The following is a 26,691-nucleotide window of genomic DNA, read 5'->3' as shown; positions in this document are numbered from 1 at the left end:
GTAGGGAAGAACGTTTTCCTTTTGCAGAGCATCACTATGCTTGGATGTCTGCTTCCCTTCTTCCAGAAGGACTGAAACGATCCCACCGCGTGGAGAGAAAGTTATTCTAATAGAATGTGAGATGTAATCCTCCTGCTCGGAGGGCTGAGAGGAGTTGTTCAGAGAGGAACACCGGCTGTTCTTAACCTTAGTGAGGTTGTATGCGTACATCTGTTGAGAAAGCGGTAACTTCTAAGATGTTCAGGCTAGCATTTTCAAAAGTGTCCGTTCAGGAGGAGCCCTTTCCCCTGACCTGCCCCGCTTGAGACTCGGGAGTGTCCCAAGCCATCCACACCAGCAGTGCCCGGCTGCGGCTGTAGCCGGGGGGGCCCAAGGTGTCTCAAGCAGAGCAGCTAGTCTAACGGGACACATCTGAAAGCCTGGCTTTCCTGTGGGTGCCATAATGGGTTCTATAATATTTGTAGACTGTACTGAGCATGCGCTGAAAATGGTTAAACCATCTCTCAAACTACGTAGGGGAAATTCCTCAGGATGTCTTGCTCACAAAATCAGAGTACTGTTTGTGAGGTTCAGGATATGTATGCCTTTTATAAAGGCAAAAGCTCATTTTTTATATCCTTATAGGAAAGAGTGTTATGGCTGTGTTGTCGATTTTACAAGAAATATTTATCAAAGTCTTTCATGAAAGGCAGGTGTATAAATTATATTTACTCTTTGGTACCCTACCACCAGGGGAGAACGTGAATTCATGACTGTCCTTGGCGGATGCTGTGACATGTTACGTGTGAGCTGCACCAATCGTATAACCTGTGCCAGAAGTTACCTTGAAGTTCAGAAGTTGCAGAAACTTTTCACAGTACAAAAACAAATAAAAATCTAGTTAATAAATCCAGCAAGTTATTCTTTCTTGAGTAGTTCGCATAGCTGATTTCCCTGTGGTCCCCGGGGTTAAAGGGCACGAGACAAAGATTTCAGTAAAGCAAAGATATTCAGAATTGGTATGTAATTGCCTCACCAGTCCTGTGTCCCTTTGGAACCCCGCGATGCTGTTTTCCACAGCAGAGAATACATAGCTCTGCAATATCCAACCCCAGCTCTCTCAAGGTGAGACAAAAGCAGAGGCATGCCTAACCCCGAAATTCTTTGGGAATTTGGAGCCGAGAGACTTGCCAAGAAAGGTCACAGCAAGGGTGAACTCGGGGAGATTTATGCCCGACTGCCGGACACAGAAAACACTTTCGATTAACAGATAGAAGTTCGCCAAGGCGCTTCGCGGTGCATTTCGCGGCCCCGTGGGGTGTGTCAGAGCCACAAACCGCTCCGAACCGCAGGGAAATTAAATCCAGTTTTTGTCCGAAGGGGAGACACGGGTACCCGCTCGGTACGCGCGTCTGCGTGCATACACCAGTCAACCCAGCTGGCGCCAAGAGCGCTGCCCTTGCTACTCGCACGAAGAGGAGGAAGACCACGGGGGGATCACAGCCTCCACGGTCTCGGGTGGGGCGTGACGCTGGCCAAGCCTCGCCGCGCCGGGAACTGGTTCTCCGCGGGCTCTGCCAGCTCCCGAGTGACCCCGGCAGCGCCCTGCCAGCCCGCCTGCCAGCTGCGGGGACCGCCCGCCCGGCCCCCCCCCGCTTTGAAGCCCCACTCGCGTCCGCGGCGCCCTGTGCTGTGACACTGCCCCCCACCGGTGGGCGGGCCCCGCGCGTGCGAGCGGGAGGGGCGGCCTTCGCTCGCGCCCGCCGGGCGCGCTCCCCGCAGGCGTGTGCCAGCTCCCGCCTCATTCGCATAATCTATGCGCCGGCCTTGTTAGTATGTAGATCTATGCGCATACATTTGCATGCCGATGAGGCCAGGCGAGGAGTGGGTCGCGTTCAAAATGGCGGAGCGGGGCGGGCGAGGTAGCGGCGGTCACGGCAGTTTGGACAAGAGCATCACCCTCCCGCCCGACGAAATCTTTCGCAACCTGGAGAACGCCAAGCGCTTCGCCATAGACATCGGTAACCGGGCGGGAGCCGCGGAGGGGGCCGCCGGGGAGGGGGCGATGGTCGAGGAACGGGCGGCGGCTCTCGCTCGCTGAGGCGACGCGCGGGGGCCGGGCAGCCTGCCGGCGCGCGGGGCACGCTGGGAAATGTAGTCCCCTGAGACGCCCAGGCCGGCGCGGGGTGCCGGCGGCGCACTACAGCTACCGGCAGGCACCGCGGCGGGGGGTCGGCGCGGTGCACGACGGGACTGGGAGTCCCGCCGCCCGGCGGTGGCGAGGCGGAGACGGGGAAGGGCACTACAAGCCCCAGCGCGCCGTCCGCGGCTGCTAACGGGCCGCGGAGGGAACCCGGGTAGGGACAGCCTGGGGCTGTCCTTGGCGGCGCAGGGGGGAAGCGGGGCGAGGCAACCCCAGCAGGCCGAGGCGGCCGCCCGCAGGGGAACGGGGCCCGCCAACTCGGGCTCTGCCCTCCGCGGCGAGGCCTGGGGGCGGCGGCCGCGCCTCCCCGGAGCTGCGCAGCTACCTCGGGCGAGAGGGCGATGCACCGGCTGCCCTAGGCCCGACGGGCGAGCAGCGCTGCGGAGCCCCCCGACCGGCCCTCGCTGCGGGCGCTCCTCCCTGCTCCCGAAACGGGCCTCGGGGAGGAAGGAGGGCTGGGGAAGGCTGCTGTTCCACCTGCCCTGCAGAGCGGGGTGGCTGCGGAGGTGAGGGCGTTTGGCATGGGCTGCGGGCCCCTGAGAGCAGCTGGCTGCGCTTGCTTCCTCAGTCACCCCCAGAAACGCCCCCATCCTGTGCAGAAGCCTCAGACCACAACGTTCCTGGGGGTGCCACAGCCTGCACCAAGGCACAGCTAGAGTAACACGCATCAAAGGGACAGCTGAGCATCGCAGCAGGAATTGTGCTGGTGTGGGGCCACGCAGGGACACAGCTGAGCTAAGCCTGTTAACAATAGTTTCACCTGTGTGTGGATCAGCATTCATTCTGTGGAGATCTGCAAAACCAAAAATGCCAGTTCACACATTTTGCTCCTGTTTTGCCGTTACTAGGTCAGTGGAACTATTTAGTAGACAAGCCAGAAGAAAAGTGTTCTTCAGCCACAGTACCATAAGGTACTGGTGCCAGCCTCCATTAGTCCTGTGGTTAACACTGCTCTGGGGGGTATAGACTTACTGCATGCTGGGAAGAATACATGCACTGTGATACACAATCTTGTCATATCACAAGTCTACTTAACTCCTTCAGAAGCTACTTGTTTCATGCCTGTTAAAGTAACAGCTGGAATTGGTCCTTTCTGTGGGTCAGAGTGGAATTAGAGTTGTGGGATTAGTTATAAAGCCTAGTTACATGTCTCAGCTGGTGTTCTGAATGGGTTTAAGTCATCAAAAACTGGGACAGGAAGGGGAGAATGTATAAAGCATAGCTTTACATACTATTTATCTGGTGATAAATTAATTGCTGAAGTACCTGTATTATTATCAGTGTTGTACACACAGTATGACATTCCAGCATGAGGTTCACCATTCCTCTACCTGGAGGTTTGGAAGCAAGCTTTCCCTCATAGCACAGAGCTACTGAGTTTAGTTTAAAAAAAAAAGCTAAGAAAAACCTCACCTTTAAGCAATGACCTAGCAGAACAGAGTTTGGATTTTGTTTACAAGAAACTTTAAAGCATTGGCTAGTACACTGAAATAAGATCTGAGGTCAGGAAAGCTTTATTGCTTTTGTTACTATAAGTGTCCATCAGTGATCACTCTAAGTTGACCTCACTTGAATTTTGTTGGAGAAAGCCACCTATTTTTCTCCTACAGGCTGCAAAAATTTTCTTGTTTATTGGAGCACTATGGAAGAGATGACAGAACTGTTATGAAGGCAAAGCTATAAGCACTAGCCAATTATTTTTCACTTGCTCATGCTGCATTTCTTGATTACACTTGTTTATAAGGCAGCACAGTACAGGGCCACTGAATTTGACCATTATGTTATGATCTGACATTGCTAGGGTTTTGTTTGCACTTGGGACTTTAATTTTAACCCAGTAGTTGGTCATAATTACTTCCTATCTTGTATGCAGCATGTTCATGAGATGCATGGTAAACTTGCTGAAAGGGGTAACATGCCAAATCTTTGGCAAGAGACAAGTAACGCATGCAGTCTTAAATTCAACTACATGTTAGGCCTGCAGCACTGAGAGATACGCCTGACTGCCTTGTGCTCCTGTTCCGAGAGCATGGATGCAGTTAGAACTGACTTTCTCTACAGATAAGGGTGGTTATGGTCTGCAGCCCAGGGTATTTTTTATGCCAAGTTAAAATTAAGGGTTTTTCTCCAACAGCCAAAGCAGCATAGAGGTTTGTGAAGCAAACCGATACCTTAATCGGATCTTGATACTCAGGAGTAGTTGAAGAAGCATTTTCCTTTCTGAAGGGGGAAAAAATGTAAAAGCTTATTTTAACAAAAATAAGCAGGCTTTGACAGCCTCCTACTTTCAGGCTCGTCTGTCTACTTGATAAAGATACCAAAGGTATCAGAAGCACCAGCAGGTACTCTTTTGTCCTAAGGAAAATCAATTATGAAGTTAGACTGAGTTAACTTCACAAAATTCACTTTTGCAGGTCAGGTGCAAAGACAGCACAGATAGGGCAAGTGGTTAAGTTCAGTTTCAAGATGAGAGTTGGAAGTTTTATTGTCCTGATGTAAGCAGACTCAAGGCCTGAAGAGAAGAGGATGATGAGGCTGGTTTGCTCAGACTTGCATGTTGGTAGTATCAATAACTGGTATGCCTGAGGAACATCATTCTAAGTGTTCTTTACCCCAAAGCCAAGAATAATTTTGCAAAAATAGTTACTCAGTACATAGAGGCATCTTCTAACCAGCTATGAATTTGTAGCTTGTCCTTGGAAGCAGATTAAGAATATTTACTTAAGTGTTCCTGAAGAAACACTTCGTTTGTGCATATGGCATGCGTTGCTCAATTGTGGCAAACCTACTTACAAAATCCTCTTATAAGCAAGAGTTTTGGCGGTTTCTATAAAGAGTTTTCAAACGAGATAAGTAACAGTGATATGTGTGCTAGCCTAGCCAATTAAGAACTTCACTTATTTCTGCTCATCTTCAGGCATCCCCACATCAGTTGGGCATAAGCTCAACTCATGGAGCTTTTGCCATGAGTAGTGCATTTGGAGTTAACCATGCCAAATCAGATTCTAGACAAGGGTTCTTTGGCTCACTGCATTATGCATTTGCCTTAATTATATCTGGTTTTAGCTGAGGACATCTTAAAAACCAAGAACTCTTAAGTAAGGCATACATAAACATAAGTTATATTGTTTGCTCTGAAGTGAGACATTAGTAATAACTTGTCATCTTTTTATTAACAGGTGGTTCATTAACCAAGTTGGCTTATTATTCAACTGTGCAGCACAAAGTGGCAAGAGTGAGATCCTTTGATCATTCTGGAAAGGTAAGAATTGTATCATTAATCAGTCATATGCAAACGACTCATAAGAGTTAAGTACTGGACTGGCTTCTCATAGTAGAATAAAAATTTCTTCTGAAAACCATTTAGTAACTTGTTCTATACACAACTTTATCTAGAACTTTCTTACAGTTTAGTATGACATTCTCTAATGTCTGTTACTCTGAAGTAAGTTGTTACAACTGAAGTGTTTATTTTAAACACACATTCTAGTATTTACTGACACAGCCATCCCTAAACAGTTGTACTGCAGCTCAGATGAGTGCGTGGCTCCTATCAATAACCCTTTGCTATATTCCAGGGGAAATTAGCCATTAGCATGGGTTTGGCAATTACTTTCGCTTTGCAAGCTTAATATAGCTCTAGATCTAAATTCATGTGATGATACATCATACACGTTCTCTTTACTGAGGACTGATTGCAGGGCTTCAGAGTTGTGCAGCCCCTGCACAGGCAAACTCAAGTTACATTCCTTGCCTTCTTTGAAGTGCTTGTATTGCCAGTTAGTGTTTGAAATAGTTGTTTTCTAGACAGAAAAGTATGATACTTCTGTAAAAAACTCATTCCCATGTAAACATAACTTTTCTCATACAGAGGTATTTCATGCATGTCTAATGCTGGCAGAATGGATTATATTCTCAGTTTAAGGAGAATTAAGATCTGTTGAAACTATATTCCTCTTTGAAAGTAGCTTGGGATGTTATATTTTTAATAGCATTAACACAGTTTCAAGGCAAAGGAAGCACAGCTGTTGATGTACAGTAGTCTAGCATGTAACCTTGTTTCTCGAGGAAGGATTTTGAATGATCTGTAAGAAATTATTTTCTCTTTTAAAGGACATAGAAAATGAACCTTTGTATGAAATATCGGTTCAGGAGGAGATTACAGCTCGACTTCACTTCATTAAATTTGAAAACACTTATATTGAAACCTGCCTAGATTTCATCAAAGACCATCTTGTCAATACAGAGACAAAAGTCATCAAAGCTACAGGTGGTGGTGCCTATAAATTCAAAGATCTTATTGAGAAGAAATTGGGGTTGAAGTAAGTGGAACTGTTTAAACTTATAGGAGTGTATTTCTTCTTTGATGAGATTTTAGTAGGCTAACTCTCCACTTTGCCCATCTGCCCTCAAAAGCCATCCGCACCACAAGAGTGAAGCGGCAGAATGTGTGCACACGTCTTGGTCAGAGCAGGCTGAATTGACCTCTTAGTGAACATAAGCTGCAGAAAGATAACTGTATCGTTAACTGACACAGCGGAGGCGCAGGAGTAGAGCCAGGCAGGAAGGCAGGGTTCACAAAAAGATGTGAAAAGAGGAAAGCAGGATCTAACTTGCACCTACTCCATTTTTCAAGTTAAATTAGTCTCCATCATGATTTCAATAATGGTTTTTACTTTTCACCTCTCAACTAGCAGCATTTCAGTGATGGTATCCTAGCTATCCATAGCATGCTTTGGACATACAGTTGAATTCTACTGCAGTAGAAATCCAAATACGCAAAACCTACAATGGTATATAAAATGAAGTAATATTTGAAACAAAGTAGTAAGTAGTTAATAAATTCATTACTAACAAGAAGTTTAATTGGGAATCTTTGATCAGTTACTGTGATGAGGTGTGTTTAAGTGTGTCAGTCTTTCTACTTAAAGGTTAAGGATGAAATCCACAAGACAGTTTCATTATTACAAGCCAAAATATTGCTGGCAAACACTTTTTTTTCCCCTGATGTACCTAATCTCTATAGTTGTCTAGGTTTTCAAATTAGAGTTCCAAAAGCTTCTAACATTCTTCTATGTACGCTCAGGAGTAATTAATATGATATAGTAACTTACTTTATAGCGCCTACCTAAACTTCATACAGAAGCATAGGCTTGCAGGAGACTAAATGGCAGCCTCACAAATTTACAGCCTCATAAATTTACTGTTCAAACATCTTTATCAAACACCACATGCTAAAAAGCTGCTGTTAGTATAGATAAAAATGTCATTAACTTACAGCAATATAAAACATTACCTGATATTACTGGGGAGAACTTCAAGGTATCTCTCATGCTGTAATTCTATGTAGCACATTCTTCAGGTTCTGAGGTATAGTGCTCATCTTTTATACTACTTTTTCAAATTACTTTCTTCTTCTGATAGGTAGGATTCTGTTAACTTTTTTTCAAACCAGCCTGCATCAGTACCTTATTGGCTGTTGCTAAGGATCAATTAATCAAGACAAGGAGGCAATTCCCCCCTTTTCTCTTGTGGTGCACCTGTTTTTTGTTTCTTTGTTTTATTTGTCATGACATACTTAGTTTGTCCACAGGCCCAAAAAGCAGCACCTTCTCTGTCCTGACAAACATAAAGCATTCTGTATTAATTGAGATGCATATTTGTGCTTTGTTTATGTGTTTTCAACAAGGCTTGTGATATTTCATGTAAGAAAATTAGCATATTTCATGTAAGAAATTTGCCATAAATCAGTAACAATACATAAGATATAGAAGTTTACAGAAGTCAGTAAGTGTTAGCTGACTTAACCACATCATTCGTCTTATCTAAGTTATATATCATGTTCCCAGACGCCATACTCCGTGTATATATTGTTGTGATTCTTATTATTCTTGTGGGAAGTCTTTTTACCCTGTGTTTGGTAATCCCAGTAGCAGGCTCCTCGTAGTCACTTTAATCTGTTGTAAACAAGTGCTGATATGTTGAGGGGGTGCTTTTTCCCTTTATTGAGAAGGAAGAGGAAGAGCAATAGAAAATTATTCCATATTAGGCCATTGTTTTGTTAGGTTAATTTCCAGATAAGTTTCCTGACCTACTTTATTGCACAGGTGCACATACACTTGTGCCCAGCACCAGGGCACTGAAGAGGCAATGTAAACAAGCAAACAGGGAGCAGGATTATTTTTAATGACAGCATGATTAATGTAAGATTAAAGTTACTGTGTAACTACAGTTTAACTTCGGACTGTGTGTTCTGGCATGGAAGGTGAACATCAGAACATAAGCAGACATAGGTTTCTTGTTTTAAGAGATCTGGACTTTTGCCATGTGGTGTGGGTTACTATCTCCTGTTTGTAAAGTCTTTAAAAACTACTGTTCTAAAAGAATACTTGCTTATCAATAGGACTGTGAAATTTATGTAAGAGGTTTTTTTCTCCCCCTTCCCCTCAGAGTAGATAAAGAAGATGTAATGACCTGCCTAATTAAAGGATGCAACTTCGTGCTAAGGAACATACCCCATGAAGTGTTTGCATACCAGAAAGATTCAGATACAGAATTCCGATTTCAGACAAACCACCCAAATATTTTCCCTTATTTACTGGTGAATATTGGCTCTGGGGTTTCTATAGTGAAGGTGAGTGGTTGCTAGAATGTTTTATTGTAGAGTTTGATAAAGGTGATCTGAAACATCTTGCTGTTCTAGATTTGTAGTTGTTTCTTCTTGAGTAATACAAAGTTTAGAAAGAAAATAATGATTTATTTTTTTTTTTTACTTTCCATTTCTTACGGAGTTATGAATGCTTTTCCATTCACTACCATAGTTTTTTTAATCACATTTAATTCGGTGTTTAGAGAAGTTGTTATATTAACTTATGAGGACAAAGGCTGTCAGATCAGAATGATTTTTAGTATTTGTTTGTTTGTTAGTTTTGGTACACTGTTGAGGGGAACAAATTTTATGTCTGTATTTAGGATTATTGGCCAAGAATTAAATACAAATATTTCAGACACTGCTTGTGGTGTAGCTATGTGGAACATGTACCTCTGGAGAACTTCTCACCTGATATTTACACAATTAAATAGTTCCGCCTACACTAATTCCACTGTTCAAAAAACCCCACATGTTCTCAAATCTAACTGTGTGTTTGTGGTTATAATAGGACTTTCTAAACAAGTCTACCTTGTTTTATTGACAGGTAGAAACAGAAGACAAATTTGAATGGATTGGAGGGAGCTCGATTGGAGGTGGAACCTTTTGGGGTCTTGGAGCACTGCTCACAAAAACAAAGGTATCGAAGTGTCAGTTTTAAGGGGTGTGGGATTAAATGAGATGCTAAGAGAAAGCTTCAAGTGTTGGAATGCCAAACCCTTTGAATAGGGAGAAGTAATTATCTTAAGTAATGTTTCTATGAGAAACCAGAAGTCCAACATTAGTGTAATAGAAGATGAAAAAAATTTTGTCTGTCTCTTGAGGGGGTTTACTTTTTATTCAAAGAATTGCTGCCCTTGTGCAGAATCAGAACAGGCAGTTCTGCAGTGCTCAGGGCAATTGTACTACTCTCCATTAGGTGCTTGTGGTCCTAGACTGTTAGATAATAAGGCTGAGTTCTTGGCGTATGTTCATATTTTCGATGCTTCTGATGCATAAAAGGAAGCTTTAAATGCAAAAAGATGCTAGTAGAATATAGGGACAAAAATGGTAAGACGCTCATCCGTGGCAAAATAGTAATCGCACTTGGGACTCAAGGAGTTTGTCAACAAGGACAAATAATGTCTATAATGCAGAGAATAGCCTCCCCAAAGTGGCCTGTTAATTTTCTGTACCCTTTCTCAACATGAAATGCCTGCCTAGTTACTGCAATATTATCTGCAGAAGCAAAGCAGAGAGTGCCCAATTACTGCAAAATGTCTGGGAGTAGCGAGGAGGAATTCTAATTCTCTTTGTTACACATTACAGTTTCAGGGGTTCGTTACTTAAATCCCAGGTTGGTGATCTGCCAGAATAAGGCTTGATTTAGTACTGCTCTGCCTAACTTAGCTCTTAAATCATGCTGTTTTTTCCCTGTCTCAAAGATCCATGTGACTTAAATAGACGTCCCTAAATGTCAGCAGTGTAGAAAAAGCTAGAGTTACTTATGCACCAAATAAGAAAATGTCAAAGAGAAGACCCATATTGCAATATTTTGTTTGATGCTTTTAAAAAAGAATCTTAGAACATGACAATGCCTGCTCTTAATTATCTCTGATTTTGTAGAAGAAGAAATTGGGGTTAACAGACTTACAAATTAGGTATTGGGTTAATGCAGATTGCATGCAAGTTTAATTTCAGGGACATTAATGCATTTCTGCTACAGTAAAGGCAGACTTAGTCTTTTGTGTTTTAAACATTTTTTTTTTATGCCTCAAGAAGAAATAATTCTGTTTGCTCTTACTTCCTGTGTTTCTGACTTCATTCCAAGTTAAGAGATGCATGACGCTTCTGACTATTTTATAAGTGCTAATCCATCTCTAGTTTTCAGGGGAAATTCAACAAATTACTTGCAGATAACTGAAGAGGACGGATGTGCTTTTCCTCATTAAAGGAGCACTACTTAAGATCAGTCTGTCTGATAAGATAGGGACTCTGGATAAGTCCTTGTAATTGGAAATAATGTATCTTTTGCTGGCAGGGTTGATTCTAGGACAAGCGAAATCCCCCCGGTTTTGTTCAGTAAAGATGCTGCAGAACTCTGGGTTTATGGGCAAGGTTCTCTGGCTGTCCAGGAAAGCTAGAGTAACTCTGCTTCTCACCCTCAGAAATTTGATGAATTGCTGCAACTCGCTTCAAAGGGACAGCACACAAATGTAGACATGCTGGTGAAAGATGTGTATGGAGGCGCCTACCAGACCCTGGGGCTAAGTGGAAATCTGATAGCTAGCAGCTTCGGGAAATCTACTACAGCAGATAAAGGTATTGGTATATAAAAGATCTGCCTAAGATTGGTTATACAGTTAATGCTTTATATTGCCTGCCAGGATGGATTTGCTGCTTGTGCTAGCTTCCTGTGAACACTTAAATGGATGGAAAAATAGTTGCCAGCTTTGTCAACATAAGCATATCTTGCCTTATCCATTTCCCTATGTTATGCATGCTGGGCTGAGAGGGGACTTGGAGCACTGCTTGAGTTGCTCCAGTTATTTGGAGTTGTTGTTTGAAACTTATGAGGGGAAGAAATGCAACCATCTCCTCTGGCCCTTGGGAATCTAATGTTTATAATGATCTAAAAAGTAGAGCTGGAAAATAACCACCAGTCCTTTTCATGATCTTGCCTCCATGTGTTTTGCCTGCACAGTATTTTATTGATTAACAATATTATATAGTACTGCCTTACAAGTAGGCATTCAGATTTTCAGTTTGGGATTGCATAAGTCTAGGCAAACGACAAAAATAGCTGTCTGGTTAGCCCAGTGTTAATTCAATCTTGTGGGAAATACATGTGGCTTTCTTGGTCCAGAAAAGGACCTATGGCAGTGATTTACTATAATTTGCAATTTTGTTTGCAGTATTATAATAAAATGCTTGCAGTGCATCTCAGGCCAAGATGGATGGATGAACCATCATCCGTGATTCCTAGAGAGAAGAAACGGAATTCTTGCCATTTGCTGTTGGCCTCTCAAGCAGGTTTCTTTCAAGCAATGTTTCACAGAGGCTTTGTGTTTTTTTCACGGTATCTTCAGTCAAATACACACTCCTTGCTGTTGGAAGTACTTTTTTTATGAAAGATTTTTGGCTGGGGGGAACACCTTTCTTCTACACACATAAAGACACTGGTGAAACTCATATATTTTTTTTTCCTCCAGCTGTAGGCTATCTGTCAGAAAAAGTACAGTCCATTTGAGCATTGTTCAGCTGTGTTTAATTTGGTTTACTATTCCTTTCCTTTAAGAATTTTCCAAAGAAGATATGGCAAAAAGTTTACTACATATGATCAGCAATGACATTGGTCAACTTGCCTGCCTTTATGCCAAACTCCACAACTTAGATAAAATATATTTTGGAGGATTCTTTATTCGGGGTCACCCTGTTACCATGCGCACAATAACCTACAGTATCAACTTCTTCTCCAAGGTAATGAAAACAGAGATTTTCCTAATAGCAAAGTCACGTGTTTAGTTATCTTTCTAGGTTGTTGGGAGACTTTAATAAGTGAATTTGCACACAAAGTAAGCTTATAGGGCTGCTGCTTAGGTAGGTAAGGTAGGGCTATGAGTATCTATTGTGGGAGGGGTAAAATCAATGTGAATTGCCTGGGAGTTCTGTCTGGCCTCTCTTTCTCTCTCCCTCCCTCCCTCCCTCTCTCTCTTTATTATTATTTTTTGATTGACAGTCTGTCTTGTAGCTGCCAAGCAATGAGCTTTCACTATTTTCTTAGATAGCTACCATTGTTATTAAATTCCTCTTGCTGACTTGCATCTATTTCTTTTCACCCCCTAGGATGTGCAATGTGGGATTGTTCTGCTGAGACAGTTAGCAGTTAGTATCAGTGGGGGTTTTTGTTGCTTGTTTGTTGTTCAAAAAAAACCCCAAACCCCAAACCAACCAAGCTGTAGTTCTTGGTAGGTTTTGAAGATGTGGAAAATACTGAAGATTTTTCACTAGAAAAACGGTCAAGTCCAAAAGCTCACTTAATGGTTGTTACAGGTAGATTAGTGCCTGTACTTTTGCAATTTTATAGCATAGATGACACAATTTTTTTTCTCATCTCAGTGCTTCAGGCAAGAGATTTCTGTATGTTGCTTTTTTCCCCCTTTCGCCATTGCAGTCCCTTTCTGTAAAACTTTGTTGGGTTTCAAGAAAACTATTGCAAAACTGCAGCTTTAGATTCTTGTGAGAATAGCTTTATCTGTGATTCTAATCCAAATCTCACCGTGAATTGTAGCTGATCTTCTACTACAGTTTACCTCAGTGTTAACTTTTCTTATAGTCGCTGCTGCAGACAGAGCTGATTCTCCTTTAGAGAGGGCAGTGTCTCACCCAGCCTTGTCTAGAAATGCTAAGGGACCCTGCTGCTAGGATGGAGGGTGCTGTTATCCTCCCTAGCATTCGTGTGTTACATTAACAATTAAACTAACTAAATTGGTGGGGGAAATGCTTGTCTATGGATAACATACGGAGTGTCTGTATGGTGTTGAATGTTGAATAGCTGCATAATGAAATAAAGATAATGAGCAATGTCTTGAATGTGTTGGATGCACAGTGGCACATACTTTGGTTGATGACCTGGAAATCAGATGACCTTGTATTTTCCAGCCTGTTCAAGCAAGAGGAGTTGAATATTCATGGAACGATGCAGTGGTCTTTTCTAGTGAAGGCACTGGCTTCCCTCTGCTCCTGTGGTTGTGCAGGCTTAGAGTACACACCACTTCTGCATGTATTTTCTTCCCCAGCTGGTTAATAATTGTGGAATTATGTATGTAAGAAGTTGCTCCTGAAGCTGTGTTTCAGAAGCACCATTAAAGTTACTGAATGTGTTAGCATGTAGCACAAATGAATATTACCATCTTCTAGTTGTTTCTATTAAATTTAAGTGTAAAACTAGTGACAAAGAAGTACATATTAGCCATCAGGGACCATCCAACTGCAATGTTTCATATTGTGGCAGGGAGAGGTTCAGGCATTGTTCCTGAGACATGAAGGCTACCTGGGAGCCATTGGGGCATTTTTAAAAGGAGCTGAACAAGACAGTAAGTACAGCACTGCTATGTTCTGTATATGCTGTGTTCTGAAATGTCAGTGTAATGTCCAAGTTTCTCTTAAGAGGCTGCATGTAAGTTGTTCCCTAAATAAATACATTTGGCACTAATAAACACAGATGCTGGGCTTTGGTTTTATATGTTCTGGCAGGGATATCTTAATTTCTCACTGGTTTTCCTGCTCACCTTTGAGAAGCCAGCAGGATTTGGCTCTTCTCTTTTCTGCGTTTCTGCAAAGAGCTGTCATAAGTCTAAATCGAATTGGGGAAACGTGGTTTCTGAGGGGGTTTCCCCCTCTTTAAGAGGCCAGCTTCTGAATTCAGTTAATGTACTGAAGAAGACCAGCATCTCAAAACTGTGTTCGTTTGAGAGTGAAAAGCCTCACAGACATTTATGAAGGATGAGACACTTCTGTCCAGCATTCTTGGGGTATAGGGTGCTTTGATTGAATTCTGCCATTTTTATTTTCTTTTTTTCTTGTTGATGTACTAGCAAGCCAGTCAGTATTTTAGTTATAGTGGAACAGATAGTGAGGTTGTTAATTTTACTTAGTTTTAGTAAATATTAAATATACCTCAGAATAATGGATGTGGCATTCTTTTCATATCCATTTTATAGATACGGGCAAGGAACCAGCTACTGAGGAATTAAAGACGTTGCTTCTGCAGCATGCACTGTACATTTGAACCTGATTAAAGTTTTTTTCAAATTAAAAAAAACCCCTAGAAGTAACTTTAGTGTTTATATGAAACTTACATTGTGCTTTGAGAGTTTTGTAATTGAATTTTGTTAATAATGAATCTAGATTTAGAAATAAGAAATCATCGCTATGATCAGTGATAGTGCTTTGAAGGTATGCTGGTTATAGCCCTTAATGGCAAGGAAAGGGAGTTAAAAAAAAGAATTACTTTAGAACTTTAATTGTCTTATATCTCATTCAGGTTGAAGCTCTGTACAGCTAGGTAATTCACTGAGTGGTTAAAACATTTCTTTTGGGGGTTAGAGGGAAAAATTATTTACATGACAAGGGAAAATGGCTTTTGTAGTGAAGCAGCTTCTCTGAAGGGACGCTAACTCTAGACTCACTCATGGCAGTATTTTCAGTCTTATTTTCAGATTATGTGTGTCTCTGTCTTTCTCTTTTCTAGATCCAAATCAGTATAGCTGGGGAGAGAATTATGCTGGGAGTTCTGGTCTTATGAGCACATCACCTGATGTTTACCCTATGCAGAGAACAAGGAGTGGTACAGTATGTGGTTGTCTTTTCTAGAACTAAGTGCCTTCTCTTAGTAATGGTGGTTTGAAAATAGATGGTTATTCTCAAGCTAGTTGCTTCTTGACCCTAGGACTCCTGCTTACCAAAAGAAGTGACTAATATGTTGTCTTGTGGCATGCGTGATGTTGTCTTGTGTCTTGTGTGATGGTTTGATGTAATGTCTCATAAAACCAGATTGTGGCTGCTACTTTGTCGTACTTTACTTCACCAAAGCTGGGGGGGAATATTCATCTCTTAGGCTTTCTCTGAAGTAGCTGGATTTTGCTACAGCTGAAATACTGTGCTTCAGAATTTTGAATCTGATGTTCCACTGTCTTTAAGCAGCGTTTATTTACTTCCTATGAGAAGAGAAATATATAATTGGACAGAAGAGCATGAGCCCAGTCATCTCTTAAATACACTGACAATACAGTAATTCCGATTTCACAGTGAAACTGGCGTACAGTAAGCAATCAGCAAATACGTTAAGGTTCTTAAAATATTCTAATACTGCATCTACTGAAATGCTTTTGAAAAGAAGCTAGAATAGTGGAGCTTATCGTGTTTTACTGTCTTTTACGGGTCCGCATGTCAGTGTTTTTCATGTCAAGTTTCTTAAAATTTCCTCCCTTGTTGATTTATCTCCTCCCAGTTTTCAGGAATTGGTTTCCTCTACTTGCTATAGGGTGCTGGGGGGGAGGAGCAGGTGTTGGCTCTGGTTAGTTGTTTTCTGTTGGTTGCTAGGCTTTTTCAGGCCTGAAGATGAGGTGCAGAACTCTTACTGAACCGTTTCCCAGACCAAGCCTTAATATAAGTCCACTATGAGCTGCAGACGATGGATTTTGTGGGTTGTGCCTATATATAAAAATATATATCTAATTTTAAGCTCTAACATAATGGAAATTATTGTAATGAAATCGTGGATTACAAGTATGACCAAAAAAATAATAACATGATCCTTCTTAATCATAAAATATGACAGATTTCAAAGACTGTTTATGCAGATGTAATGATCCCCTGTTGTTTGTCAGCCCTTTAATCTGTAAAAAGATGTATTTTTTTCATGCTGGCAGTGGTACAGGAGTCTCAAACCAGCTGTAACGTACTGTCCACAGTTTCTCCATTTTGAATTCTGTTGCTTAGCACTCACTTTATTCACGTAAAGTGAAATCTCTTTGCAACAATCATAGTTCAGAAATGTCCACCTTTCAGCAGTGAATTAATACTGAAGACAGTCTTTCTATAGCACCCACTTTGGTTTATGTACACAAAGTCTTGTTACGTTGTGGGCTTTAATCTTTACTTAGTCTGAACATTTCTAGGCCATGGAACGTTTGCAAATGCAATGCGATTAGATAGTTGTATAAAAGAAAGATAAATGTGCACAGGTTTTTTTAGATGCCAGAAATGAGGCACGCTTTACATACAGAGCCGTGTAACTATACATATTTCTCATTAATTTAATACCTATCCTTAGAAATTGGATCCGAAGCATTGTTTTCACAAGGTGTAAGGAAAAGTTTTGGAGACTTGATCAGGATTGTAACAGGAAGTTGTAAGGCAGCATGGAAACATTCCTTTACAAATAAGCCTGCGCTCAGCTCGTTGTGCTCCTGTCTTTGACCCTGCTAGCCCAGCAGATTTGACAGTACTGGGGAGGAAGGGAAGGAAAATAATAAAATAGAGGGCCTGTAGTAAAAATTTTCAACATGAAACTTGATAATCTCTGTCTATAGGGTGGGCGTGGATAAATAGTCCTTGTAGGGGAGTGGATTATTTATGATGGCATAGACTCTAATATAGTTGTCTGCAAATGTGTCAGTCTTAACTGTGGATGAACTTCTGTAGCCCTTGTACTAGTTTAATTTGTTATGAATCAATTTCCAAATAAGTTCTAATAAATCTCTTTCATTTTCCACCTAGTTTGACATGCTTGAAATGGATAGGTTGGAGAGACCGCTTGTTAACCTGCCACTGCTGAAAGACCCATCAACCTATATTCCAGACACTGTTGACCTCACAGATGATGCTATGGCCAGAAAATACTGGCTCACCTGTTTTGAGGAGGCACTGGATGGGGTAAATATCACAAAACAGTCATATGTATGAATGATGCAGGTATTTAGCAAATAAATCTTCTGTGGACCAACATGTTCACCCTGTAAAATACACCTGCTGTGTCAAACCTATTGTGTGTAAGTACAGTTCCTCCTTCCCCTGTTACCAGAGGCATCTGACTTTGTCCCAGTCTCCTAAGGAAGTGCGTGATGCCTTCAAAGGCAGAAGTATTCTTCTCCCGTGGTGCTTTTTTTTTTTTTAAGGTGTTTTCAAAGCATATTCTCTTTTAAATGGCACTTACCACCTCTTTGTACAGAGCTGGCAAGCAGGATGGTTATACAAGCAAAGGCCAAAGATACTTGCATTGTTCTTACTCTTGGGCACAGTCCTACTAACTTACAGCCACTTTTGCATTTGAAGAGCATGATTTAATCAGACATGAATTATTTTTTCTGCACTGTGAAACTGATTCAGTCAGCCCATACTAGTACTTAAGAGCTATGTGTACTTAGTCAGCAAAGCCAAATCAGAAACTTCATGAGTGTGTGTCAGGAGGAAAAGGGCTGGAAAAAACACAGGGGCAACACATTGACTTGACCTTAACTGTAGTAAAGAAAAAAAGAAGACAAGGGGTTGATGGGGACCGTTAAATTTCTACCTGTTTCTCCTTCTTTGTGTGTGTGGGGGGTTGTTATTTTTTTCCTGTCCTCTAAGTAGTTAGAACTTGTGTTTAATTTCTGAAAGTACAGTGTTGAAAATAAACTTTAAGTCTTTTGGGATGAAAGGAGGTATTTAAAATTATTCTTTGGTGGTTGGAGTAAAGGAAAGCTGGAAGATACTGTGTGGGAGGGACTACATAGCTTGCAGGCACTGAGCAGTACAGCAGATGGAGGGGTTATTTTTCAGACTGAACTTCAAATCAGTTACACGGAGGAAGAATTCATTTGGTATCTTCAGTCTTGTCTCATTTCTCTACCAGGTGGCAAAGCGTGCTGCAGCCAGTCAACCAGACTCTGTTGATGCGCTGGAGAGAGCTGAAAAGTTCCGACAGAAATACTGGAATAAGCTCCAGACACTCAGGCAGCAGCCTTTGTAAGTGTCTTTATTTTCCCTTTTTCATCACTTGCTGCTTCTGTTGAGCAGAGCAAATTAAAAGCTAAATAAACGCTAAATAGGTTATGAAGCAGAGCAAATTGAAAGCTAAGTAGGCTGAAGGCTATAGCAAGTTGATGTGCCAAACGTCAGGTCCTCTGCACAGAACTTTTGGATCTCATCTATTGGAATGTAATGGAAAATTTTTTTATTGGCAGAAAATTTGTTATGAAAAATTGTTACATGTTTATTAAAAATGCTAGCTTCTTAATTCAAGTATCTAGCTTTGCTCTGAACATTTTCCCTCTCTGTATTTAAATAAACTGTATGGTAGGTTTACCACTTAGAGACTGTGTTTAGCGCATGTGGCATGTAAAGACTTTTAACTTAAGTGCTTGTGTGACGTGCTCTGACTTATGGAAGAAACACAGGAGAAAATAACTTTTTTTCTGTTTGGAGTATTTGATCTTGTAGTGGACTTGGTAGTGCTAGGTTAACGGTTGGACTTGATGATCTTAAAGGTCTTTTCCAACCTAAACGATTCCATGATTCTATCTCTTTTTTTTCCCCCCTTCTCCCTTTTTAAAGTGCATATGGTACCTTAACAGTTAGAAGTCTTTTGGATACAAGGGAACACTGTTTAAACGAGTTCAATTTTCCGGATCCCTATTCAAAGGTAAGTTGTTCTTGCTTTACAGGGTGGACAATATGTAAGTTCCAGACACTTTCCGTACTCTGAAACTTTGTATAAGTAATGGCGTATAGGGGAGAGATCAGTAACAGGCTACCTTGCAGCAGTTTTAACCAGTTGGTGGTTGTCACTGGCGAGAAACAGCAAGGGGTAATGGGATATAAAGCCTTTGACCTCTAACGTGCTCATGGTGAGGATAATGCTAACCAAAATATTACCAGCTTCAGTTGTCCAATACATCTGAGAAGCGAATTGGTGGTGTCGGTCCTGTTCCTGATGAGTGCATGGTGTCTGTCATCAGATACTATTGTAACTTGCTCCTTCAGTGAGGAGGTGTTTCCTTCAGTTAAGAACTGAGGAAGCTGCGTGGAGAAGCCTGCACTGCACTTCTGGTTACGGAGTACTGCACAAGTGACCCGAGAATTTCAATTTTGAGGACAGTCAGTTTATTTCCCTTTGTACTGAGGCTACTACTGCAGTCTGGCAGACTCCAGGAATTTTTCTTTTTTTCTCCTCATTCTCATAGTTCTCTTCATGGTGTGGAAACCATTTCCAAATTTAAAGCTATGTGTAGCTATGTAAGTACTTTCCAATAAATACGTAAATTGCAGACAGTTGTAAAAGACACTTGGCATTGTTATCTTGCAGAGCAGTTAACCATCTCAGCAGCTCCATGCAAGTCACCAATGCTATGAACTCCCATCTCTGTGTTCCTTTAACTACCTTCAAGTGTGTTTTCTTTTCTTTCCTCACCACCCCCCCAAAGGAAAGAAGAGGAAGCGGGGGGGTGTTCATAAACAGATAGTCATCCTCCCCCACCTCATCACGTCCACAAAAGGCCTGGAAAAAACCCAAACCTTCACACGTTCCCTTACTTGCTGAGGCAATCTGTCCTTAAACCAAACTGTGCTGCTCTCCTACATCTTGTCTCTGGATTAATTTACTGCTATGCTGGAAAAGCATTCTTGATTACTTTTGTAGTTTTTGAGATACTTAGCAGAGCTGGGTTGGGGTGTATACAAATGCATAACCTATAGCTCTTAAAAATATTTGTTGTCATTGTGCAGCTGTTTACTCTTTGACAACTAGCTATGTAACACTGATCTCATTGGAGATAGAAGCAGAGGAAAAAAAAATTCAAGAGCTTCTAAGCATCTGGGATGATGAAACTCTTGATACAAAAATAAAAAAAAATCTTCTCTGGTTTTGGTAAAACTGCTGGCGGTAAGCCGCCTCGTGGTGATTGCCCGGGTTTGATGGATGGTGTTACTGCTAAAATTTTCTTTGTGTGTCCACTCTCCCGTTCCCCAATCCGCTCAAGATCAGTTGCGCCTCTAACTTATTAAGAGAAGTAATTCTTGGCCTACAGATCATGTCCTAGCACTAATGAAGCTTTTTATTAGAATCCCAGGAAATTTTTTTCTTGTTGATACTAAGCATGCTGATAACAGTAACTTGTTGGTCCATTAGAGGCCATGAACGTAGAGGAGAATGCTTGAACGTGGTCTTGGGACTGAGACAACCAATGATGGGTAAGAAATTTTTGTCTATAAATCCAATGTTTCATGTCTTTCTTACAGGTAAAGCAGAAAGAAAATGGCATAGCCTTAAAATGTTTTCAAAGCGTAATCGAATCTTTGGATTCATTAGGCTGGGAGGAGAGGCAGTTTGCTCTGGTGAAAGGACTTCTTGCGGGGAATGTCTTTGACTGGGGAGCAAAAGCAGTCTCAGAGTAGGTGTTAAATATTTTAAAAGCACCCTTTTAAGATACAGAATATCCGATTGTTCTTTTCTTAAAAAAAATAAAGTGCACCAATCTAATTGTAGTTTGTATTTCACCTTAATCAAATGTTGGTTGTTTATTTACGAGCATTGTTGTGGTGCGGGAGGCTTCACATTTCCACCCTTTACATCTAGCAGGCACGTCGCTGTGAATGTTTGAATTAAGCAATAGAGCATTTCATATTCCAGTCTGGCTGCTTTGCTTGTAGCATTGTTATTAGCACTGCTTTTGGGTATGTGTTGTACTACATTCCTAGAATAGAAAAGATGCTGTTTTTCTGCAACCTCCGGTTGTCCTGATCACAGTATATCGTCAGTGGGCTGTAAGTTAGGTTAGGTGGTCTCTTTTGATGACTAAATACTAGTTATTTTTGATCAACATACATTTCTGTTACTATTTGGAGAGCTTTTTCCTTAGATCCTGTCAGCAGCCATCAATTCATCTGAGGTTATTAATGCCAACGGTCTTGAAATACTTTTGATTTTTCAATTCTAGAACATTTTTTTTTTTGTGGGGCTGATAATGTAGATCCAAGAGCATGGGAGAGGGACACTGTTTTACAGCTGACATTTAGCACTTCCTTTCCCCTTCTGCATCTTTGAAGAGTTTTCCCTCTGATTAAAATCAAGAAAAGTCCATTAAAAACAAGGTGATTCAAGGCTACATGGGCGTTCTTAGTCTTGTGTTACTTCTGATGTTGACCACAACCAGAAACTTGAACTGACGCCAGTGAGAGCTGGTAGCCCACTTGCCACTCCTGCTAGCCTAGCTCTCCTTCTCCTCAAAGAAGGAACTAAGAGACACAGACTGAGTTAAATGTCACTTAGTACTAGATTTGGGGAACTTTAGGAGACTTGACTGGCAAGCATTGCCCACGTGGTGTAATATTGTAACTGGCCGCTTAGAGTCTAGCCATGTCATGCTGTAAGTCCTCATTGCCACCTAAGCGTGTGCATCTACTTTGGTACACATATAGCCAATAGCAGCAGCTTTTAAAACCTGTGTCTGGTTATTTTAATTCCTTTTTTTCCCACACAGGTACAACTTTAAAAAACTTTTGTAGACCAATCTTCAAATTAGAATTTGTAAAGCACTGTTTTACCATGCAGATATTTTAGATCATGACTACATTTTACAGTGGTCTGCAGACCAAAAAATGTCCTTTTTTGCCTATAGTCTAGTGCCTGCAAACATTTGGATATTGCTGAAGCTTTTATCTTTTAGCATAAGAACTCTAATGTACATCTGAGCCTTTTGTTTTTAACATAAGCACAAAGTATCTGTTTCTCATTGGACCTATTCACGCTCCCCATTATAACCAATGCAATAAAATTGCTGACCACCTGCTAAAGAAATGTTTGAACAATATTTATGTGAGATGAAGTTGCTTAACTGTGTACCCTTTATTTCTTTTCTGATACAGTGTTCTGGAATCTGAGCCACAATTTGGATTTGAAGAAGCCAAGTCAAAACTACAAGGTATAGGGAGAGCTGTGGTGGTGGTTGGAACTGGATATTGTGTTAAGATAAGAGTGGAGGAGAGTGTGAACGTGTTTATTGCGGCAGTTCTGCTGCCCAGATGGCAAGAAATCATTAGTACTTGCTAGGGTTATCTGAAATACAGGCTACAGAGTTTCGGTGGAATGTTCCTGTTGGCATCCCAAAAATTGAAATCCGAAAACCTCTCCTTGAACAGATGTCTTAAGAGCACAGATATTCAGAATATCTTGCCTATGCTATTTTTCATAACTGTTCTAATCCTGTTAAGGAGATAGATAGTGTCCTGGGAGGTGCAACACCATCCATCTTAGGATGAGTCTTTATGATAGCCGGCTTGCATGGCTCCATTGCTTTATTAAGAAAATTGCATTTCAAGACTGCTGTAACTGAGCTATTCCCATAATTAAGAGCTCAGGAACTCTTTGAATCTACACATTTAACATTCAAAACCTGAGCTCAAGTGTTTTAATGCTTAAGCATCTGTAAAGAGACACCTCCTGCTTTTCATAATGTGCAGAATTCTTGTTTGCCTAAAAGAAATGCTAACATGATTTTGTCTGTGACACAGAACGTCCCTGGTTAGAAGATTCCTACAGTCAGTGGCTAGAGCGACTGAAGGTATGACTCTGTAATTGTTATTAACCATTGAGTAATTAAATACATTAATCATAAAACCACCTTATTAATCTTGCTTTTTAACAGATTTAACAGAACTCTGTTCAGACAACTCAAAATAATTTCTGATAACAGTACCAGTAATTCAGCAGCCTTACCATAAAGAAAGGAATAAAAGGAATTAGTCTGACACTTCATTACTTACCGAGCTTCTTAGCTGAATTCCTTCAGAAACTGCAGCATTTGGAACCCAGCTGCTGTCAAAGCTGTTCCAAAGTAACCATACTGTGTCCCTTCGTTAATCAGGGCGCTTGTTGCTATACAACTAGACCCATTATTTTGAAAACTTGGGTCCAAATGTAATGCTTGGGTTGTTCCTCCATCTGAGTAGCCAACCTAAAACTGACAGTAATTTAGGAGCTTGCTGAAAGTAATTAACCTATCAATTAGCAAAGCTTCTTTTGCCCTCTGTGATCTCTGTTACTATTTAATTAAGGTTAATTGAAAAGCTTTTGTTTCTTTGTGTAAATCTCTATGTTGGACATGATAGCCAAACGGTTTGGTATGAGTAGACTATTACAAATCATGATGTATTACGTCTTAAAACAAAAGTATCAGCTAATCTTGTATAACAGTGATGGGAACTTCTAGCACTGTCCTGACTATTTTTTATTAGGAATTAAGCATTCTTCACTATAAAAATTCTTCTGCTGGTATGACCTGGAGTGAACTAAGTTTCATAACGTCAGATTTAGAACAAATTAAAAGGTTAATGGAGAATAGGAAATATCTTTTCATTTTAGGATGTCACTGCCCCCAGCAGTCCATCCTGCCCTTTCCTGGCAGAAGGGAATCCTGTTCACCCTACAGCAGGCTAGCTTAAAACAGCCACAAAGGTAGGTTTACCCTGACAACAGCGCGTTCACGTAGGCAGCTGCCCATGCTGCTGCGTCTGTTTTAGAGAATGGTATTCTCCAGCTGCATGGCGTAACAAAGTGCTAGCCATAATCTAGCCTCCGGACAGCAGGATTACAGGCCTAACCACCGCTGTTCAGAAGCCTCTGCAGTGCGCTCCTGCCCAGAGCTGCTGGAGTCAGGCATGGCTGGAATTGGCAGATGCAGGTTTTATTAATGGAGTGTGAAAGACCTCGCTCAAACAAAGCAAAGTAACTAAAGGCTGTTTTAAATAACTGTGCAAAGACTATGTTAGGAAAACCGATTCCTCCCGAGATCGAGGGTAGGTGATGTTCTGATGAGTTATGCTGCTACTAGATAACCAAAATTGCCATCATTTAAGGGTATAAAATGTGGGGTCTTAAAGTGAGTAGTTCTAAATAACACAGACTATTCACTGAAACGAATTCTGAACTCAGTCCTGAATACATTGGTTTTCTCTTACAGGAGGGTCCCCCTCATAAATGTGCCTTAATTTTCGCAGATAACAGTGGAATAGACATAATTTTAGGAGTCTTCCCTTTTGTCAGAGAGCTCCTTTCTAGAGGGACAGAGGTAAGTGATTTTTCATTGTGAATTCACTGTGTAATGGAGCTTTGGTAATTGGCGAAAGGTTTGTTAACTGCCTCCCAGCAGTACACGTTACCAGACTGGCTCCTAACGTCTAAACTGGGAGTAATGCAAATCCCTGGAACTCCAAAGTCTAACTTCAAGTAGACTGTGAAAGGTAACAAAGCAAAGCGAGCCTCTGGCAGACCTAAGTTTGCTGAACAAGGGTCTATAATGTCGGAAGACCTGAAATAGCTGCCTAACTGGGGGAAAATGAGGACTGGGCCTCCAGCCTTTCTCTTCACATTTCCTCTTTGGTAAAATAAGTCAGGCAACGGTGATTTTATGCAAACAAGCAGCTCTAACACCATACGTGGCCTGCGTTAATCGGTGAACTCTTCTGACATCTTTACCTCAGGTTATATTGGCTTGTAACTCTGGCCCTGCCCTAAATGATGTCACCTACAGCGAGTCCCTGATTGTTACTGAACGGATAGCAGCAATGGATCCAGTTATTCAGTAAGCATATCACCAGTCTGCGTTACATATCATACAGTACATAGGAAGGAAAAAGCAAGTTCCTTGTTACATACTTGGTTCATTTTTAACTGTGTTTATTAGTGTCAGAAATCTGCAACCTGGAAGTAAGCTAAGGCAGATCTTTTACTTTCATTGAGGTGAGAAGTTTAGAAATCAGATCTTTCTCAAACATCCATAATTATATTTCTTGTCTGTGTCTTCCAAGGCACTCAAGCTACCAAAACATAAATTTTCTACGTGAAAGAGAACAGAGGAAAATACATATATTTCACATGTAGAGTATCCCAGGTAGGGGATAGCTACCTGATTAAATAGTCCTTTTGCTCAAGGAAACATTATGTTTCTTGGTGAAGTCCTAGCAGGAAAAGAAGCCTTTGCAAAGAAGACTTAGATATTCATTGTCATCTGGCTTAGTACCAGATTTGCAGGACCCTGTTGAGGTAGCTGTTTAACATTTTGGTCTTTTTTTAAAATAAAGATCCGCCCTGAGGGAAGAGAAGCTGCTGTTGGTTCAGACGGGTTCAAGTTCTCCGTGTCTAGATCTAAGGTATATTGGCCAAGAACCAATTGTTATTTGTCTCCATCAGCTGCAGGATGTTCAGAGACTTTAGCTCTGGAGCATCTCAGCCACCTTTCCCAGTATAAATCACTTTTGCACAACCATTAAGAGTTGCTTAGTCTGGATTTACAGACTTGCAATATCAATCAAGCCTTACTAGTTGTTGGACATCTTATTTATCATGTTTGTGTTCAGCAGTGACACATTGTGAGTTTCATGAGCAGCTTAGCTATGGATGATGTAAAATCCTGCACCTGAACAAGAAATCCACCTGACTATAAGCAGCAGTTCATGTTGTTAACCTATTTATTTTCAATGAGTTTCTCTGTTGGAGACAGAACTTACCTGTGTTTTCTGGGAAATCCCAATTCTGCATGCATTCAGTGAAGCTTTTGAAACTATGTTTCAATCTCATTTCCTTTCATTTAAAGTGTTCCTGTTTTCTTGGCATCAGTAATTCCATCCGAAATTCCATAGCCCACCACACCTTATGTAAATGATAAAGCCCTTAGAACAGCCTGTCTTTCATTTGTAGCGTGTGTAAGGACGACTGTTTGTAACCCAGACCTCTCGTTTCAGCCGTCTGGATAAAGGTTTGGCTGTGCTGGTCAGAGAACGGAAGACAGACTTGGTTATCATTGAAGGCATGGGTCGTGCCATCCACACGAATTACTATGCGGCTTTGAAGTGTGAGAGCCTCAAGCTTGCCGTTATCAAGAACTCCTGGCTTGCTGATCGTCTTGGAGGGAAAATTTTCAGTGTCATTTTTAAGTATGAAGTGCCATGTAAATGATATGGATCTGGTCAGCTGGGTGAACAGGAGCAGCAGAATGGACTTGCACTAGTTTTACTTTAACTGTAAAGAATGTATTTTTATTACAACAGGGAAAAGGGTTCACAGGAAATTCCATATTTATATTGTGCTTTTGTGACTTAAAAAGCAACAATATGATTCAGTCTATAGTATACACACTCAAATATATATATGTATATCACTCATTGTTTATTTTGGTAAGTGTTTATTTTAATGCTGCAGTATTTGTGATGAAAAGACTTTATTTTTTTGTTCTGTGAGACATTCATATAGAAATATATTTAAATGTCAATGAAACCTTTTTTTATACATCTCTGCCTACTCTGCCAGCAATGACATGGCACATACCAAATAGTTTTTAAAGTG

The 26,691-nt window shown here is 41.1% G+C and overlaps 1 protein-coding gene across 3 annotated transcripts; it reads left to right on the top strand.

Moving 5' to 3' along the window:
• Positions 1-1,875: 1,875 nt before the first annotated feature.
• PANK4 (pantothenate kinase 4 (inactive)) lies at positions 1,876-26,304 on the top strand. 3 transcript variants are annotated; one of them, XM_059829967.1, is made up of 19 exons: positions 1,876-2,000; positions 5,362-5,444; positions 6,296-6,504; positions 8,633-8,816; positions 9,379-9,471; positions 10,979-11,132; positions 12,109-12,290; positions 13,825-13,906; positions 15,064-15,164; positions 17,094-17,249; positions 18,208-18,320; positions 18,909-18,996; positions 20,592-20,743; positions 22,218-22,273; positions 22,863-22,912; positions 24,314-24,418; positions 24,831-24,931; positions 25,431-25,499; positions 26,091-26,304. In XM_059829967.1, exons 1-19 carry the CDS (start codon positions 1,880-1,882, stop codon positions 26,302-26,304), a joined length of 2,313 nt encoding a protein of 770 aa, XP_059685950.1. In that variant the 5' UTR covers positions 1,876-1,879. The 3 variants fall into 3 exon arrangements, with proteins under 3 accessions (XP_059685950.1, XP_059685949.1, XP_059685951.1); XM_059829966.1 differs by having other exon boundaries at positions 24,311-24,418; XM_059829968.1 differs by lacking the exon at positions 25,431-25,499 and having other exon boundaries at positions 24,311-24,418.
• Positions 26,305-26,691: the final 387 nt, after the last annotated feature.

The sequence above is a fragment of the Gavia stellata genome, chromosome 27 (assembly GCF_030936135.1).
Source record: "Gavia stellata isolate bGavSte3 chromosome 27, bGavSte3.hap2, whole genome shotgun sequence".
NCBI classification, from domain to species: Eukaryota; Metazoa; Chordata; class Aves; order Gaviiformes; family Gaviidae; genus Gavia; species Gavia stellata.
The sequence above is the reverse complement of the archived record's forward strand: the minus strand, read 5'-3'. Positions and strand labels throughout refer to the sequence as shown.